General features: G+C 38.8%; 2 protein-coding genes across 3 annotated transcripts in view; one reads left to right on the top strand and one right to left on the bottom strand.

The window, feature by feature from the left end:
• The window catches only part of SNAP29 (synaptosome associated protein 29), a 33,949-nt gene extending 21,444 nt beyond the window's left edge, over positions 1 to 12,505 (bottom strand). The window contains exons 1-2 of the mRNA XM_088477834.1: positions 12,353 to 12,505; positions 11,968 to 12,230 (exon numbers count right to left, since the gene is read on the bottom strand). Of these exons, the coding sequence (XP_088333960.1) occupies positions 11,968 to 12,207 (240 nt within the window). The 5' untranslated portion in view covers positions 12,208 to 12,230; positions 12,353 to 12,505. The remainder of the gene's footprint in view (positions 1 to 11,967; positions 12,231 to 12,352) is intronic.
• Positions 12,506 to 12,635: 130 nt separating this feature from the next.
• Positions 12,636 to 20,528, top strand: part of PI4KA (phosphatidylinositol 4-kinase alpha) — a 162,254-nt gene continuing 154,361 nt past the window's right edge. For both annotated transcript variants that reach the window (XM_088477833.1, XM_088477832.1), the window contains exons 1-4: positions 12,636 to 12,912; positions 16,292 to 16,408; positions 19,010 to 19,103; positions 20,369 to 20,457. In XM_088477833.1, coding sequence (XP_088333959.1) covers positions 12,808 to 12,912; positions 16,292 to 16,408; positions 19,010 to 19,103; positions 20,369 to 20,457 — 405 coding nt within the window. In that variant the 5' untranslated portion in view covers positions 12,636 to 12,807. The remainder of the gene's footprint in view (positions 12,913 to 16,291; positions 16,409 to 19,009; positions 19,104 to 20,368; positions 20,458 to 20,528) is intronic.

Below are 20,528 nucleotides of genomic sequence, written 5' to 3'. Positions count from 1 at the left end.
TCTATTACACAAATTTCAATTGTATTTTGCTTGACTCACAAAGCTTTTGGGCATGACATTGGGTGGTAAAGTGGGCACAGGGACCCGATTTTCTATATTTTAATAAGTAGCTGTAGTTGTGCAAGGGTTAACTAGCCTTGGGCAACAAATTTGACACTTGGAATCCACACAGGGGGCTCACTTGCAATTGGCCTTGCCCAACAAGGTGTTGGGCATGACATAGGGTGGTAAAGTGGGCACAAACACCAGATTTTATACATTTGAATAAGTATCTGTAATTCTGGAAAGGCTAAATAGCCTTGGGCAACCAATTTGACACTTGGAATCCACATAGGGGTGTCACTTACATATGATCCACTTGCAAATGGCCTTGCCCAACAAGGTTTTGGGCATGAAATATGGCATTAAAGTGGGCACGGGCACCAATACATTTGAATAAGTAGCTGCAGTTGTGCAAGGGTTAAAGAGCCTTGGGCAACAAATGTGACACTTGCAATCCACAGGGGGGGTCACTTACATATGAACCACTTGCAATTGGCCTTGCCCAACAAGCTTTTGGGCATGAAGTTGGATGGAAAAATGGGCACAGGGACCAGATTTTCTATATTTGAATAAGTAGCTGTAGTTGTGAAAGTGTTAAAGAGCCTTGGGCAACAAATTTGACACCTGACATCCACAAGGGGGGGGGGGGGGGGGGGGGTGTCACATACATATAACCCACATGCAATTGGCCTTGAGCAACAAGGTTTTAGGCGTTAAATAGGGTGGTAAAGTGGGCACAGAGACCAAATTATCTACAGTGCCTAGTAAAAGTATTCACCACCCCCTTGGCTTTTTACCTTGTTACATTACTACATGTTATTTATTTAATTTTTTAATCTGAATTTTATGTGGTGGATCTGCACAAAATAGTCTAATTTGGTGAAGTGAAATGAGAAAAATATATATATAAAAAAGAATCTTTATAAAAAAAATTCTGAAAATTGGCATGTGCATATGTAATCACCCCCTTTGCTATGAAGCCCCTCAAAAGTTCTGGTGCAACCAATTACCTTCAGAAGTCACATAATTAGTGAAATGAAGTCCACTTGTGTGAAAGCCAAGTCTCACATGATCTGTCAGTATAAACACACCTTTTCTGAAAGGCCCCTGAGGCTGCAACACCACTAAGCAAGAGGCATCACACCATGAAGACCAAGGAGCTCTCCAAACAAGTCAGGGACAAAGTTGTTAAGAAGTACAAATCTGGATTGGGTTATAAAAAAATATCCAAATCTTTGATGATCCACGGAACACCATCAAGTCCATCATCATCAAATGGAAAGAACATGGTACCACAACAAACCTGCCAAGAGAAGGCCGCCCACCAAAAGTCACAGACCGGGTAAGGAGGGCACTAATCAGAGAGGCAGCACAGAGACCAAAGGTAACCCTGAAGGTGCTGCAGAGTTCCATAGCAGAGACTGGTGTATCTGTGCATGTGACCACAATAAGTTGTACACTCCATAGAACTGGGCTTTATGGAAGAGTGGCCAGAAAAAAGCCATTACTTAGTGATAAAAATAAGAAGACACGATTTGAGTTTGCCAAAAGGCATGTGGGCGACTCCCCAAATGTATGGAGGAAGGTGCTCTGGTCAGATGAGACTAAAATTTAACTTTTCGGCCACCAAGGAAAACGCTATGTCTGGTGCAAACCCAACACATCCCATCACCCCAAGAACACCATTCCCACAGTGAAACGTGGTGGTGGCAGCACCATTCTGTGGGGATGTTTTTCAGCAGCAGGGACTGGGAAACTGATTCGAGTCGAGGGAAAGATGGATGGTGCTAAATACAGGGATATTCTGAGCAAAACCTGCTTTAGTCTGCCTGTGATTTGAGACTGGGACAGGAGGTTCACCTTCCAGCAGGACAATGACCCGAAGCATGCTGCTAAAGCAACACTCGAGTGGTTTAAGGGGAAACATTTAAAATGTGTTGGAATGGCCTAGTCAAAGCCCAGATCTCAATCCAATTGAGAATCTGTGGTCAGACTTGAAGATTGCTGTTCACAAGCGGAAACCATCCAACATGAAGGAGCTGGAGCAGTTTTGCCTTGAGGAATGGGCAAAAATCCCAGGGGCAAGATGTGGCAAGCTCATAGAGACTTATCCAAAGCAACTTGCAGCTGTAATTGCCACAAAAGGTGGCTCGACAAAGTACTGACTTTAGGGGGGTGAACAGTTATGCACGCTGAAGTTTTGTTATGTTGTCCTAAATGTTGTTTGATTCACGATATAAAAAAAACACAACTTAACATTTGTAGGCATGTTCTGTGAATTAAATGATGCATACCTTCAAACAATCCATTTTAATTCCAAGTTGTGAGGCAACAAAACATAAAAAAATGCAAAGGGATGTGAATACTTTTGCAAGGTACTGTATATTTGAATAAGTAGCTGTAGTTGTGCAAGGGTTAAATAGCCTTGGGCAACAAATGTGACACTGAGTCCACAGAGAGGGTTAACTTACATATAACCCACACACAATTGGCCTTTACCAACAAGGTTTTGGGCATGAAATAGGGTGGGAAAGTGGGCATGGGCACCAGATTTTATTCAAATGTATTAGCTGGTGCCTGTGCCCACTTTAATGCCCTATTTCATGGCCAAAACCTTGTTGGGCAAAGCCAATTGCAAGTGGGTCATATGTATGTGACCCCCCCCTCTGTGGATTCCAAGTGTCACATTTATTGCCCAAGGCTCTTTAATCCTTGCACAACTACTTATTCAAATGTATAAAATCTGGTGTTTGTGCCCACTTTAATGTCCAAAACCTTGTTGGGCAAGGCCAATTGCAAATGGGTCATATGTAAGTGAGTAACACAAAGAGAAAACCAACCGCACAAGGTATAGATTATCTCTCGTTATCTATATGGCCCCTAATGCCTTCTTATTGGAAATAAATATATATATGTGTGGCATATAAATAAATATATATATGTGAAGCTACCACTTCATAAAAAATTCAAATCTAGAAAACGGAAAGACAAAGAATTGTATATTGTGGTGCATAAAAGGTCAATTTAAATAAAATACAGCTTTTATTATATATTAATTAAAATATCATCTAAGAAAGACTGCGAAATAATATATAAAAAAAAAAATAATGTGAAATAAAGAAAGAACTAGTGGTTTAAAAAAAATGCAGTGTGCAGGGATGCCGTTGTCCGTCCCTATAATTATTTATTGTATCCAAGATTAATATTGCACCTTCTAATAGGGATAACGTATGTTACAGAGGATGTTTACAATGTAATCTTCTGTCCACAGATGCAGAGATATTATTAAGGTAATTAGAAATCAGATTACCAGTGTAGGTTTATACATAATAGATCTCTCTTTGTCACTCACTCTCTTAATATGAGTGAATGCTAATCATTTGATTGATTCATTCACAGTGCACGATCTGTGAACAATGTTCAGTCCAATTATATAATAAATCCCAGATTTATAATACACCTTCTAATAGGGATGACGTGTTACAGACAAGGTACACAATATAACCTTGTATCAACTAGTGCTGAGGTACTGTCAAGGTGGATGGTAATAAAATTACCAGCATGGGATTTTATATGGCAAATCTCTCTGACTACGCCAGTGTTAAACCCTGCTAGTTACCTGGGTTGGCTTGCCGGGTCACTCGACCCGGCGAGCCAACTCTCTCCCCTTTTACACCAGGGAGCTGCCCGGGTTAACCCTTCAAAAACCCCGGTTTTAGCTCCGGTGTAAAAGGGGTATTACAGTCCTATTAACACATTTGTAAAGAGTTGGACACAGCATTGAATAACCAGCATGGGATTTTATATGGTAAATCTCTGACTAAATCAATTTTATTAATTGTGGTGTAGATATTGTAATCATATATGGGTCACTCTCCAAATAATATATCATGTGTAGTACATTGCCAAAACCCAGCACTCATGTAATTGAAATGCTGTCAAGATTTCCTATGATTATTATAGTGCTGCAATCTGTGCTATTAAATAGTGGACAGCTATCCTCTGTCTGCAATCACATCTCCTTCACACTGAGTATACATCTAATCCTTCTCAGGTTTGATAATCACAAACAGTGTGGGTGCAAACATACAGTCCTATTAATACATTTGTAAGGACACAGTAGTATAGCCCTCTCACAGCTTATAAAAGCCGGCGCACGCTTTGCAGTGTCAGCTTCGTCAGGGCAACCAAATGGGTGTCCGAAGCCTGTTTAAATAACTCATCCAATCATTGTCCTCCAATAACTTTTCCTTTTCAGTCTCTGATCCGCCTCCTCATTGTGACATTACTGGGGAACTGCATCCCATGTATACTGCAGGATCAAGATAGCTATTACTCCTATGCTATAAGGACTTACTAATCAAACCCAGAAGGATTCACCCTGCCAGACTCGATCTATGGAACACCTATCATTACTGTAACATTCACTTGTCAATATAATAATAATGAGACCCCATGGTATCATAAGGACATCTTGCTCTATTAATCCAGACCCTCCAACATGACCCATTCCATTAGGTACAAATTGCTCTGCTCCTGAACTTCCCTCTTAATTGATGATTGCAGACACCTGTGCTGAAACACCTGTCTCATCAATTACCTAGTTCAACACAGGTGACTGCAATCATGTATTAGATGGGAAGTCCAGGAGCAGAGTGTTTTGTACTAATGTAATGGGTCATGTTGGAGGGTAGGCTAATCATGTTGTTAATTTACACATTTTATAATAGGTATCCATGTGAAATGTCCTTCTAATTATTATATAAACAAAAAGATCATAAGTACCAAATTCCCATAATTCTTGTTGTTCTTATTACTGTATCTGGAAATGAATAAATCAAAAGTATCTCTGTGTCCCATGATCTTTCATCATTATATAATCCAATATATGGTACTTTTAATTTACCTAGGATAAGATTCGTACCACATTCTTACAATAAATATAACTAGGCATACAATCTTCCCTTAATACAAACTTATTACAGAACTGGCGTGTGTGTAATGTGATTATATATATATATATATATATATATTATAGCACAGACAGTGTAATGGTTAGCATTACTGCCTCACAGCACTGAGGTCGTGGGTTAAATTCCCACCACAGCCCTAACTGTGTGGAGTTTGTATATTCTCCCTGTGTGTGTGGGTTTCCTCCAGGTACTCCGGTCCCCTCCCACACTCCAAAAATATACTGGTAAGTTAATTGGCACCCAGCAAAAATTACCCCTAGTGTGTATGTGTGTGAGCATGTGGTAAAGAATAGAGAGTGTAAGCTCCACTGGGGCAGGGACTGATGTGAATGGCCAAATATTATCTGTAAAGCACTGCAGAATATGTGTGCACTATATAAATAAATGTATGTATGTATGTATGTATGTATGTATGTATGTATGTATGTATGTATGTATGCATGCATGCATGCATGCATGTATGTATATATATAGTGTGATTTTGCCTCTCCACGCCCCCTATAGGAATATCCTAGTATTACATTTGATCATGTCTATAATGCATTATGATATTTTGCAAATCCCTTAAAAATCTCACCCCAATTTTAACTAACCACTTATATATTAGTCACATAAATATGTGTACTCAAGCTTGTGCTGCCCTCTGTAGAACTCATTAAGTAAAGCCCCTATTAGTGAAGAGAATGTTAATAGTGTTGATATAATATCATGATTTACGTGTAGTTAACAGTGATAATGTAATAAGTAAAATTTAATAATATTCATGGCCTTAAATAATTTCCATACCTTCTAACATATAATATAGTAGTGCAGTAATAGATAATTGTGAATATAATTGTATAGCCAAAGTGAAAAAATAAAACATAATATTCGTGATCCACTGACAAAATAAAAATAAAATAACTGATATAATCCTGGAATAAAATAATATACTCTAGTGTATGATGTGATCTCACTTTATCCTAAAAAAAAAAAAAATCAATCCCAAAATTCTACTAAGATAAATTCTATATAAATGTGCTTCAAATTACAAACAAACAATGTGATGACTAAAAACACAGCAAACATATAAATAATAAAAATGAGTCAATATCCAATCACAAACATTGACACCTAAAGTTTGAAGTGAAAATAAGGTGTAATATATAGGACAAATTTTAAGGGTCTGTTGCTCCATCTCCATTCAAATTTTCTCATAAGTTGATAACACTTAAAATGAGAATTCACCTCTAGGTTATTCCATCATTTTTTATAAAGCATATTTCTCCTTGTATGTTACTGCATTTTTCATTAGTAGAATCCAAATATCACTCCTTATAAAAAAAAAACAAAAACAAAAAAAACGGTGTAGTTTTCTTCATTAAGATCTCCAGGTGAAACTGTGTTCATTAAAAAGATTAATCTGGTTTCAAAAGTTCTTCATCCACATTCCCACATCTTATACCTGTATCAATTTTCATCATCCCAAAGGCCTGAAGGTCTTTTGGGTTGCATTGATGGTATCTTAGAAAGTGTCTTGCTATGGGTTTCAGAGATTTCATTGCCTGACGATCCTTTTGAGCATCCCTGATACTTAATATGTGCTCTAATATACTCCGCTTTAGGGGTCTTAGTTTTCCCAATATAGTGTAAATCACATGGACATTTGAGATTATAAATTACACCCACTGTTTCACAGGAGATGTAGTCCTTGATCCGCCATGTCTTGTTGAATTTATCACAAAATGATTTGTGTGTGATCATACTGAGCAGGCCTTGCATGTGCCACATTTGTATGATCCTTTTTTAAAGTATATAGATCTTTTCTCTTTCTCTAAATGACTATGTACAAGCATCTCTCTTAAATTTTTGAACTGTCGCCAGCTGACCTGAATTTTCTCCTCCAATAATTTTGATAAATCCATATCTGTCCTCAAGACCTCTAGATGTTTATTAAGAATATTTTGGATCTCACGTCATTCCTGGCAATAAGTTCCAATAAACATTACAGTCTCTGTGGACTCTTTCCTTTTGTTGTTGGGAGTAAGTAATTGGTCCCTACTGTATCTTTTAGTTTCTTTAAAGGCCCTTTTAATAGTTCTGTTGCTGTAACCTCGCACTTTGAATCTGTCACTCAATTGTTCTGCTCTTTTGAAATATGTTTCTTCTTTTGAACAATTTTGTTTAATGCGGAGTAACTCTGCTTTTGGCAATCCCTTCAGAACTGGTGGAAAATGGGAGCCATCATGATGGAGAAGAGCATTAGTGACCATCTTCTTCTATGATCAGTGTGAGGTCCAAAAAATTGATCTTCTTGCTCATCTCATATGTGAGCTTAAGGTTGAGGTCACTGTTATTAAGTTTAGTAATGAATTCTTCAAACAAACTCACCTCACCTTCCCACATGATCAGTAGGTCATCAATATATCTCAGCCACAACAAAATGTGGCTGGTATAGAGGTCATTAGCCTCATTAAAGACTAGCTCCCTCTCCCACCATCCTAGGTACAGGTTCGCATATGAGGGGCACAAGTACTCCCCATCGCAGTCCCCCGTACCTGGAGGTAAAATTTGTCATTGCATACGAAGAGATTTTTGGTGAGGTCAAAACGGAGAAGTATAATTATAAATTAATTGAGGGCATTCTCTCTATCCATGCTGAGAAATTATCTGGCAGCATTGATACCAAATTCATGGTTTATACTTGTGTAAAGGCTTTCCACATCACAAGTGATCAGCCATGTATCCTTGTTTAGATTTATATCCAGAATTTTCTTCAATACATCCATTGCGTCCCTCACGTACGATGGTAAAGTGAGGACATATTTTCTCAAGTAAGCATCAAATTTGCTAGCCTTCTCAGTGAGCCCACTAATGCCAGATATAGGTCTACCCAGAGGGTTAGCCTCATCCTTATGGACCTTTGGCAACAGATACAATGTTGGTATCTTAGGATGTTCTGTTCTCAAAAAATCCAATTGTGATTTTGAAATTATGCCATTTTTAAAAGGCCTTCTCAATGTTAGTGTATATTTCCAAAAAATTCAAAATTGAATTGAAATGTAACTGTTTGTAACATGATCTATCATTAAATTGGTGTTTCAATTCTTTGATATATCCCTCACGGGGCCATAGCACCACATTACCCCCCTTGTCCGAGGGCTTTATTATAGTGTCTTCCCATTTATTTTAATGCTTGTATTTCCAATTTGTTTAAATTACTTTTATATGAATATGTTTACGTCTTTCCAAATGATCTAACTCTTTGCTCACTAATTCCACATATGTCTTAACCTGTGGACAAATGGCAAAGTCTGGCAAAAATGTAGATTTTTTTCTTTAATGTTGTAATTGTGGAGTTATCTGACTCTTGTTGTATTTGCAGCTGTTCAAGTATGGGTGTCGAATTTTCACTTGAAAGATCTTCTAAAATAAGTAAAGTTCTTCTATCCTCAGCAGAAAAGTAGTCTGGGATATTCATTTGGTTCTCATCTCTTGCATTGATGAAAGTATTACTACCTATCTCATTGGTATAATCCTCTTTCCTTTTTACAGAATAATTTCTTTAAAAGAAGCTTCCTAGCAAAGAGGTTTATATCCTTTTCATATTCACATCTATTAAAAGATGTGGTAGGGGGAAAGGAGAGACCCTTGTTAAGAACTTTCTCTTGTATGGGGGTAAGGGTATGATCTGTCAGATTTATCATTTTCAGGAGATCTAGTTCCTCTATCTTCTGTTCCTCCGATGTTCTCTGTAATCTTCCCTCCAATCTCTTGTCTCTTCTTCCCCCTCCTTGTCCTCTTAAATCCTGCTCTATATTGTTCCTGATATCTTTGGGGTAGCCCCTAAAACATCCCTGTGTGTTCTCTTTTTTATAGATGTTTCATGGACAGATTCATTCTCAAATGAATCCACTTCTGATGTGGTGTAATTCATGGGATTAACAGATGATGTTCTCTTCCTAATATGACTCCATCTATAGACATTATCTGTCATAAAGTCATTCCTATCCCTCTGCAATTTGCTCTTTTTTCTGCTAATAATTTCTCTCTTTTTCAATCCAGTCTATTTCTAGTTTGAATTTTTGATATGTTTTTTGGAATTTATCCAAATTTTCAAAATTTTTTAGTTTTTCACTTAAGGTCGAGATTTCAAGTGAATATTTGTTCAACATTATTTCATCATGTCTAATTAGGATGTTCAGAAGATTAAGGGAACAATTGGTCAGAGGATTCTCCCATTCTTATTTCAAAGTATCAGAGGCCAGTTCAAACGCTGGGAACACTTTAGGTCTCAGACCTCTAGGTGTTATCGATTGTTTTATATAACTTTCAAATGTGGCCTTATTCCAAAAAGTCTTAGTTTGTTTAATCAATGTAAATTTAAGTTGATGTAGATCATTCATCCAGTCATCTTGGCTGGTATTTATATTGGATATGTCCTTATCTAATAAGGTTTTCATACAGTTTCTTAGTTTAGTTTGTCTGTCATCTAAGTCACGACTTAAACTAAATGTAGATGTTCTTGGTATGGAGGTATAAAGATTGGACATCATGTCTTTTTAATAGGTTCCTGTTCCCACAAACTATGGTGTTATATATAGATTAATAGAATTATTTCAAAGAATGTGAACAAAGTTCACCAGTTGTAATATAGTAACACAAAGAAAAAACCAACCGCACAAGGTATAGATTATATCTCGTTATCTATATGGCCCCTAATGCCTTCTTATTGGAAATAAATATGTGTGTGTGTGGCAAGGGGGTGCTACCACGTCACAAAAATTTCAAATCTAAAAAATGGAAAGACAAAGAATTGTATATTGTGGTGCACAAAAGGTCAATTTAAATAAAATATAGTTTTTATTTTATTTATATATATATATATATATATATATATATATATAGAAATATCATCTAAGAAAGACTGCGAAATAATATTAAAAAATAAATGATGTGAAATAAAGAAAGAACTAGTGGTTTACAAAAATGCTGTGTGCAGGGATGCTGCTGTCCGTCCCAATAATTATTTATTTTATCCAAGATTAATATTGCACCTTCTAATAGGGATGACGTATGTTGCAGAGGATATTTACAATGTAATCTTCTGTCCACTGATGCTGAGATATTATTAAGGTAAATAGAAATTAGATTACCAGTGTAGATTTATACATAACAGATCTCTCTTTGTCACTCACTCTCTTAATGTGGTCCATAAGGATGAGGCTAACCCTCCGGGTAGACCTATAATATCTGGCATTAGTGGGCTCACTGAGAAGGCTAGCTAGTAAGTGAGCCCCCTCTATGGATTCCAAGTGTCAAATTTGTTGCCCAAGGTTATTTAACCCTTGCACAACTACTTATTCTAATGTATTAAACGGTGCCTGTGCCTACTTTAATGCCCTATGTAATATCAAAACCTTGTTGTGCAAGGCCAGTTGCAAGTGTCAAATTTGTTGCCCAAGGCTATTTAACCCTTGCACAACTACAGTTACATATTCAAATGTATAGAATCTGGTGCGTGTGCCCACTTTACCACCCTATTTCATGTCCAAAAGCTTTATGGGCCAAGCAAAATACAATTGAAATTTGTGTAATAGATACCATATTTTGTTTATTCAACATGCGATGGTGAACACGCCTACAACCGGCGAAACGCGTGTCCAAGGACTGATGTATATGGTCTGGCTGGTGCACACGCCGACCACCTCCCTCGACTTTGACATGTATTAAGGGTAATTGTATCACTTCACTCAGACCTCTGTGTCTGTACCCTGAAGCTGACTTATTTCTATTTGCTTTGCCTTGGTATCTGGTCAATTGCAGGAATATTCAGAATTTGCAGATGGCTGATGGTGACAATATCGTTTAAATGTATGCACTAACAGTTTATGGTTCATATAAAGGAACTAACAGACACCAGAAACTACTCTTTTAAGAGATAGCTCAGATTTAACACTCTATCTCTGACAATATTGTGTGTATTTTATAGAGACTGTCATTGATATTTGCTACCTCTGAGCGACATATATATGGGGATAATGACCCATATAGATATTAGCAATAAACGCGAGGTCGAACAATATTTGAAGTGATGTATAGCTCAACCAATTATTTCTGAATATAACCTTGTATCATAAATGGACCTTTTTGTACATACAGGGTAGGTTATGCATAATTGATTTTTGGAAGGCCAAATCTACTCTCTTAGAGAAAAGTGTATTATAACACAATATTTACTCTACCACTATAATATATATATATATATATATATACACACACACATACATACATACAATTTCTAAATATAGCGCAGTATGTATGTGTGTATGTTCCTGTATAGCATGACTACAGGAACGTTGTGGGTTAGAGAAAGACACTTTGATAATATATGAATAAGAATACTTTGGTACTCTCTGGTGGTGAGCATACCCTGTACACACAATAAGACTCATATTGGAGGTCTAAGAATACTGAGAACAGTCTGTTCCACTGTATTACTTAATATTTGCGCTCTTTGCTTTTCTACATATGATGCTACTTATGTGTCCCGACGACTAATAACCATATTAAAACAGAAAGATATTCTGAGCAATATGAGATATATATATTTTCTCATTCTCAATCAAAAAACACAGCACGTTTAGGTAGCAACATAAAATCTTTGTACTGTATTGTCTTGTATTGTTTTTTGGATACCTTGAGGTTTATTTGTAATGGCATATATTATAAGTTACATTTTAATTTCATAATAACATAAGAAGAGTGCCCCACAAAGAGAGCCTTCTTTTCTCCTTTTATTCAATGTAAGCTTATTGATTCTATTTGATAAAAATGTTTTATTATAACATGTTCTGAATAAGAAGCTGGAAACTGAATAAGAAGCTGGAGCACGAATAAGAAGCTAACTTTAGCCTCGTATATTTTATCTTTCATATATACCCCGGAGACAGCTGTAAATAGGGACACTCACCTCTGCCGTTTCCACCCCAATCTTCTCTGATTCATATATGAGGGACAAAGACTTATTACTGCTGTCCACGGTGGCCTGTGCCCTCCTCATGACTTCTGCCTGCAGAGAGCGCTGGCTGTCCGCCTCCTCCCTCCTTCTCCGCTCGGCGGGGTCTTCATACGGGTCCTGCTCGTTGTTCCACTTCACGGGCTTAAAGTCCTCATCCTCGTCCTCATCAAAGGGGTTGTAGCTCTTGGACATGGTGATGAGGAGAAGCTGCTGGGCTGTGGTACAGGAGGGGAGACAGTCATGTGACGGGGCAGAGGTAACTGCTGAGGATAACAAGTACTGTACGGCAGGCGCCGGGTATACTTACACCATCGGGGCGAATAAAGGTTATTCTTACCTGTATAATAAACGCTCTTCTATAATAATCCGTCACCCGTTCTGCACCAAGGCTAGCCCCTCACCACACACCCGACCCTAGCACCTTCTAGCTTGAGCCTAGCAAAGTGGTCTAGCTCACGAACCGCTACTTCCGCCCCACCTAGCTGTCATTTCCGCCCTCACTGCACTGGGCTGAACCATTCTGTACCGGTAGCAGGGAACAAATTATACTACTACTGTCCAACAGCTCACATCTCAGCAGCTTCTCGTATACTGGACAAATGAATCCCAGCTAAGCGCACGTTCTGGGACATTCATTGCACCCTCCCCGCAGCTGGAGTGTGGCCGTCTGTCAGTTACCATGGCAACAGGGGCAAGTCGCCCAGCTCCGCTGCCGTCACTTCTTCTTTCTGGGTCATGTGATGTGATGAAGCCGAGTGGTGACGTCATCTGACGGCTCAGTCTCGGGAGAACATGGCGGCCAAGGGGGGCAGCGGTAGCTCCCGGGGCTTTTATTTCAACACAGTGCTGTCCCTGGCCCGCTCCCTGGCAGTGCAGAGGCCCGCGGCACTGGAGAAGGTGAGCCGGCAGCAGCGAGGAGATGGTTGTATGGTGGCTGCCAGCAGCATCACGGGCAGAGTTACAGAGGATGAGTCTCTCCCGGCCGGGCAGGCAGGGCACATTATCACTGTGTTCCCTGTGTGAGGGGGTGATCACTGGTCACAGGCTCAGAGTCACCTGGCGCTGGCTGATTTTACCTGGCAGTGAGTGGTCACCAATGATCTTCCCTGCACTGGGCTGAGCTAGTGTCAATACATTGAAATGACTACTGCTGCTGGCAGCCTTTGGCACTACTTACTGTAATTGTTACTGGGACCATTTCACCTGCCTACTTTGCATGAGGGTCCCTTATACTATCTTAACAATATGCTATAGCGGAGGTTCCCAAACTTTTTTGAATCACAGTGCCCTAGAGTATCAGCATTGTTTTCACGGCACCCCTAAGCCAAAAGTTTGTAGTTGAGAAATTCAGAAACAAATGTAGTGAAGTAGTAAAGTGAAGTATATGGTGCTTACCTGTCATCCTTAGGTTTGGTTATATAGTGGGGGACAGGTTTGTGCTTCTGTTTGTTCACATATTTACATTACATTGACCATGAAGTATTTGATTTGGTGCTGGACCACCAATCTGAGGCACCCCTGCAAGTGTCCCAAGGCACCCCAGGCTGCTGCGGCGCACAGTTTGGGAACCACTGTACTATATAGTGTTTGCTGTCTGAATTTGTGTTTTCCACCTTGGCACTTGTAATAATACAATATCCGTGTTTTATAGTATTAACTAAACAGTTCTATGTTTGCATCCATCCCCGTCTTAGCAAATAATGAGTGATGACATTTCTGTTGCTTCTTCATACAGTGGCCCACCAATGATGAGTGCATGCATATTTTTTGTGGTATGATAATGTATTCTTGCTATTTGTGACATTGCCATAGAGAGCATTTGGGATCCTCGTGTAACCCTGTCTTATACCCTTCAACCCCCTGTTTTTTTTTAATGTTTTCTGCTCCCTAGTGTATGTATTTGTGTTCTGACTGAACAGAGCCTTGGGAACTGTGTGCCGAGTCATTTTACTCTGATTGCGTTGCCAGTGTTCTGCGTGTAGCCTGTGTATTGTGATCAATAGAACACCACCAGTTCCCTGCTATTACGGTAGTTTGTACAATCACCCTGTTTTTCAGTCAAGCAATATGGCGCTAAATTTGTGGAGAACCTTGCTTATAATATGGCTCTGCACATCCTTAGGAAGGATGCGGCTGAAACTTTAGGCTCCTATACTGCTTTGGCCTCTGGATAGTAACTCTGTGTACCCCTATTTTTATTTTACACTGCCATGCTCCAAAGTCATGCCCCATCCCATATACTTGGTACAGGACCGTCTTAATACTACTGATTGGCGGACTCATACTTACCTACGGGATGCTGGCTGTCAGGATTCCGGCACCGGTATTTAGACCTTTGGCATCCTGTCTGCCGACTACCCCCGCTATTAACAGTGTCTCACTGTCTCTTTAGTCTACAGCACGTGTTTTCAATCTCAGTCCTCAGGACCCCAAACAGTGCATGTTTTCCAGGTCACCTCACAGAATCACAAGTTAAATAATTATCTTCATCTGTGGATCTTTTAAAATGTGTCAATGAGTAATGAATACACTGCGCACCTACTGGGTGACCTGAAAAACATGAAGTGTGTGGGGTCCTCAGGACCGAGTTTGAGAACCACTGGTCTACAACATTATAATATTGTAGTGAAGTTATATTAGCTACAGTATGCAATTATTAATTTTTATATAATATGTTCTTTCATATTATATAAAATTAATGCTGACTGCATATCATAACTAAATGTTAATAACAAACTATTTCTACCTTTCTAAGAGTATTGTATTACTCATTAGGCATATATTAAGGATTACTCTGAAAGTAATGGTGACAGTTGTCTCATGCTATAGATGCCAGTTTGTGTGGAGATGGTACAGAAGCACTTCAGTGTTAAGCCGCACATCCACTAGGCAACTAGGGAAAGACAGTATGATTACGACACTCGTACCGTCGTTCCCCATCCCCTGCAGTGCCTACACTGAATGATTAGTCGTTCAGTGTAGGCACCCTCCATCATCCCCGAACATGGACAGTATGTCGTTATCGGCAGCTTGACCAGCATGTTCACCCGATGGTTGATGTCGGAAATGACCAGCGGGAGCGCGCATTGCTGGTCGTTTCTGACATTACAGTGCACAATTTGTGCACGATTAATGAGTGATTGCACTATTACGATGTCATAATCGTGCAATCGCTCATTAATATCGCCTAGTGGATGTGCGCCTTTAGATTTGTGTCATACAAATATGTCAACTCACTGTATATTATCTCTTTTGAGACTAAAGAGGCCTATCCATTAGCAGATACATTTGAACGATGAACGATTTATCGTTCAGTCGTTCAATTTATCTGCTAATGGATAGGCTCTGAACGATAAAAATGCGCACTCCCGCGGCCGACAAATTGGGTCTTTTGTGTCTCCAACATGTTGGTCAATTATCGTTTATTGTTGACAGATATTAGAAATATCTGTCGCAGTAAACAAACGATTTTTTAATGAAAATGAATAGAAACATTGAAAAAAACACTCCCAGAATGATGTCATGCAATATCGTTCGTCATTTGCAAAAATCTGTCATGTACATGACAGATATCTTTCACCGCAGCCCCAGGAATTTTCAAAAGATTAAATTTTTGTCTTTCAGAAAGATCTGCTAATGGATAGGCTCCTTAATTCAGTGCTATAAAATGTTTCATACATTACTAGTGTAACAAGAATGGAATGCAGGTATTCTGCAAAGGATTTTAAACTGATTTGCAAAAATTAGTTCCTACAAATTATAAAATTCTAAGTATGGTAAACTCAATTACGTGAGGCTTCAATTTTTATTTAGTTAAAATATGTTGCATTAAATAGAATCCTGAGCCTTCAAAAATAGTTTGTTACATTTATTCCAAACGTTTAACTTCAATTTTGTTGTTGACAATAAAGCTGCCAGAAGTGCTCTGTGTCAATTTGGCAACAGCAAAAGTGGTGCATCAACTATTATTGGAGTTACAGCTAAGTGGGCACATGTATGTACCAGAAATGGTAAGGGGGAAATGTAATAGCCTGCGAGATGCAGTCATCGGTGCGATTCTGGCGAGTCTGCACGTTTTTTACAGCTACAATCACTTAAAAGGCAAATCACGAAAAATCCTGTCTGTGAAATCTCTGTCTCATTACTTTTGTTCAAACTTCTTTGCCGTGTTTGCAGATCTGCCATTGCTATTTGTGAAATGCATTAATTCTCCTGAGATCTCTAAGTCTTTCTATAGTATGAATTTAAAGATGAGCAACTAATTTGTTCTCTACAGGTACAGAAGTTACTGTGTATGTGCCCTGTTGATTTCCATGGAGTGTTCCAGCTGGACGAGAGGCGCAGAGATGCCCTTATTGCTTTGGGTATATTCCTGGTTGAGTCTGATCTTCAGGTATCTCTATCTGTTTATCTATGTTACTTATTTAACTTGCTTGTCTTTAGCAACAACCACAAGAGTTAATATTTACAGAATTAGATATTTGAAGTTTGAATTACATATTGATAAAAAATAAGTATATTTTCACTGTTATCAAGGATTCACCATTGGAACATGTTTTTTGTAGCCTATATATACTCTCTTACTCTCTGTCCACTTTATTATGTACACCTGCTTGCTAATGCAAATATTTAATCAGCCAATCATGTGGCAGCAACTCAGGACTTGAAAGCATGTAGACAAGGTCAAAAATCAGCTGTTGTTCAGACCATACACCAGAACGTGGAATAGATGTGATCTAATTGTGATTTAAATGTCTTTTACTGTTGAATGATTATTGGTGCGAGATGACTTGGTTTGAGTATCTCAGAAACTGTTTCTCTACTGGTATTTTCTTGCACAACGGTCTCTAGAGTTTGCAGAGAAACAAAAAAAAACAAATGAGTGTCAGTTCTGTGGATGAAAATTGTTAAAGCTGAGATAAGATATATACTTTTTATTGTCATTGTAAAGGAACAACTAAATTACAAAACCAGATAAATCACATGCGCATTACAGCATGGAACAATCAAATTCGTTAAAATCGAAATTCAGGTTCATGCTAACAATAATAGATAGAAAGAAACTGTTCCTATACTGCGAAGTTCTAGATTGGATGCACCTGAAGCGCCTTTGTGGTGGTAAAAGGGAAAACACGCTATGGTCCGGATGCTGGCAATCCTTTTTGATGCTATTTCCTTTGCGTAAACTGTTCTTAATATAAAATTCCTCAATAGAAGGCAAATCACTACAGATAATACTTTCAGCCGTTTTGACGACTCGCTCTAACAACGTGCGATCCGCTTTGGTACTATTCCCATACCATACTCACATACAGTAGGTTACCACACTCAATGACGCAGCTGTAAAAATTTGCCAAATTTTTCTTAGATTTGCTGCCATTAATCTCCTCAAAAAATATAAACGTTGTTGTGCCTTTATCATGGCCACAATATTAGAATGACAGGATAAATCAGCAGAGATCATAATACCCAATAAATTAAAATCTTTTACCCTCACAACCTCCATATTATCAAAAGTTAGTGGCAGTAGCATAGACATATTCATCCTCCTAAAATCAATGATTAATTCTTTAGTTTTTTTTCAAGTTTAGAACCAAACAATTTATCTTGCTCCATTTAATCATATGCTCACCTCACCACAATATGCCTGCTCACCCGAGTCAGAGATGAGACCCACTATTGTGGTATTGCTCGCAAATTTCACAAGAGAAATAGATTCCAACAAGGGGACACGGTCATATGTGAAAAGGGAATATAAAAGTGGGCTTAAAACACACCCCTGAGTAGTACTAGTGCTAATCCTTATGATAGATGACCTCAAATTTCCCAATTTAACTTGTTGCGGTCTATTAATTAAAAAAAATCTAAAATCCACTTATATAAGGTAACTGAAAATCCCAGGTTCAGTAATTTACTTATTAGAGCAGTTGGAAGGATGGTATTGAATGCTGAGCTAAAATCAACAAAAAAAACTCTAACATAAGTATTAGGCCTTTCCAAATGGCTGAGGGAAGAATTCACCACAGAAATCAGAGCATCCTCAATCGACCTATTATGCCTATAGGCAAATTGATGATTGTCAAAGCCAGCAGGCAGATAACATTTCATGTGCATCAGAACCAACTTCTCAAAACATTTCATAATTAACGGGGTCCACGCAATCGGTCTAATATCATTGAAGAGTACGCAGGAAGAGTACAATATGCTATAGATAAATAAAAAATAAAGGCAAAGATCTGAGAAATTTCACCAGCACAACCTTTTAACACCATCCCCAGGATACCATCAGGACCGGGCAATTTTTGAGTGCCAACAGCTAGCAGGCTCCTAACGTCACACTCCGATAGAACCAATACATGATCATTGTACGAAAGAGGCAATTTAAAAACAGTAGAGATATTCTCCCTGTCAAAACGGGCATAAAACTTGCTCAGCTCTTCAACCAGTTTAACATCTGCATGGCCAGTAGAAGGGAATTAAGTTTTATAATCCGATAAACTATGGATTCCTTAAAGAGAGAAGGCAGAGGAGAATTACCATTCTAATTTAATCTGACATGAAGAAGACAGTAATGCGTTACAAAATTAGTATGCAGAACCAGAGGCGTCACTACGAGTGGTGATACCTGGTGTGGCACTCCTTGTTAATCCTTGTGGGCGCGTGAAAGGGGGCATGACCTCATGTCTATAAGGCCACTCCCCTGATGTTTCTCATTTTGGGGATGTGACCATGTGTCACTCCCTCGTTCTCGTTGTGCTGAGGGCTTGCCCAGCACTCCAGGAGCTGCAGGGCACCCCCCAGCCTCTCTGGACATAGGGGATGTGTGGATGAAGTCATCCATCATCCATCACAGCTGCTGCAGTGCTGCCCGGTGACACCATCCGAGGGGAGACACCAAAATAGCATTAAATATAGAGATACAAATATTGTCTATATACCTAGAAAGAAAAGTGTAACTCATTGTAAAAAATGATCTGTTTATCTGTATTTTCAGCACAAAGAAAACATTATACCTTACCTTCTGAGGCTTCTGAGAGGTCTTCCCAAGGTGCAGTGGATAGAGGAGAGCACAGCTCGTAAAGGAAAAGGTTGGTTTATCCCCAAAATGTACATTGTTCCTTGTATGCATGATTATATGTTTGTTAATAGAGGCATCCTGATATGTACATTGTGTCATTATTCAGGTAGGCCTTTTTCAAACAAAACTAACCATTTGTCTTTCTTTAAAAGCATTATGGTGTACAGGCACCAAATATATGGTGTCCATAAATTTCTTGTGGGGACTAAGAAAATAATCTAAACTGTTATTGTTATAATAAATATATTCTTTTTAGAATGTAAGCTCTTGTGCTTCTCCCTACTTTACTTTCATCTACTTTTTACTCACCACTAGGGCACCTAACACTTGGTTGCTTATGTTCGGCTGCTTATGTTATGGTTCCTAATGTAGCAATGTATATTATCCATGTCCTTGTCCTGTGTTGTATTGTTCTGTAAGCCACTGGTCACCTATTTGTTTATGTACTTTGTAAGGCGCTGCGGAACACTTGTGGTGCCATGTAAATAAATGATGATAATAATAATTCTGTACTGTTTGAACAGAACAGTCTGAGATGGAGATAATGCAGTTTGCAAGCTCCTATAGAAGTCCCTAATGGCCTTCCTGGGAACAGTGGTACATAGTGGTGCTTCACGTAGCATATTTTGAGGGTGCTGCGAAGTGATCCTTTACTAGTTTGACATATGCACCCCTCCTTATTTGTAACAAGGTACATCCCCTGTATCTGTTTTAGTGGTCAGTGCATTCACTTTGTATTTGGACTACCCTAATACTGGCCTCCCCCTGGCTGTCTCTGTCATGTCTTAGTGGGTTCGTTGATGGCTGGTGGCCATGCACTGGAACAAACATTAGCCTAGGCTTTGGTTTAAAGTACATGTGTAAAGCACAATGATGTATGTGCCTCGTGATCTCACCAGGGTTTAGTGTTCCAGTACTTTCATCAGTACACAGACTCATTAGGATTTGCCAGGTTCATCTTCCAGCTTAATCGTGTACAGACCTCTCTAGCTTTGTCTGGCTCATTCCAGCCAACATTAAATAATACAATTAATTTATTTCAAACTGCAGTTATTAAATAGCAACTTTGGAAATAAAATCAGAAAGTGTGTCCAGGAGAGAGGTGTCTAATTGTAACTTTATATAATGTGAATTAAGCTTTGACTAGACTAGTGTAATCTGACACTTTATTCTGAATATCCCTGACAAGTGGCCATCTGTATTTACCTTTAGGGTGTCCCACCATGTCATTGACTTCTTTATATCTCTCACTGCTGTCTCTTTTCCATCCCGTAGGTATGCTTCCAGTGGCCGAGACTTTCAGCTTCTGTCTGGTCACTCTACTGTCAGATGTTGCTCATAGGGATTTGGCTTTCAGAGGACAGGTAAGGGTTCTTGTGTTTTGTCGATATATTATATCATTTCCACAAACCACGTTTGAGTCTGTCTTTCACGG

Source organism: Taudactylus pleione, unplaced genomic scaffold (genome assembly GCF_031769625.1).
Source record: "Taudactylus pleione unplaced genomic scaffold, aTauple2 ptg000205l, whole genome shotgun sequence".
Classification (NCBI taxonomy): Eukaryota; Metazoa; Chordata; class Amphibia; order Anura; family Myobatrachidae; genus Taudactylus; species Taudactylus pleione.
Note: the sequence above shows the minus strand (reverse complement) of the source record. Positions and strands in the feature narration are given on the sequence as shown.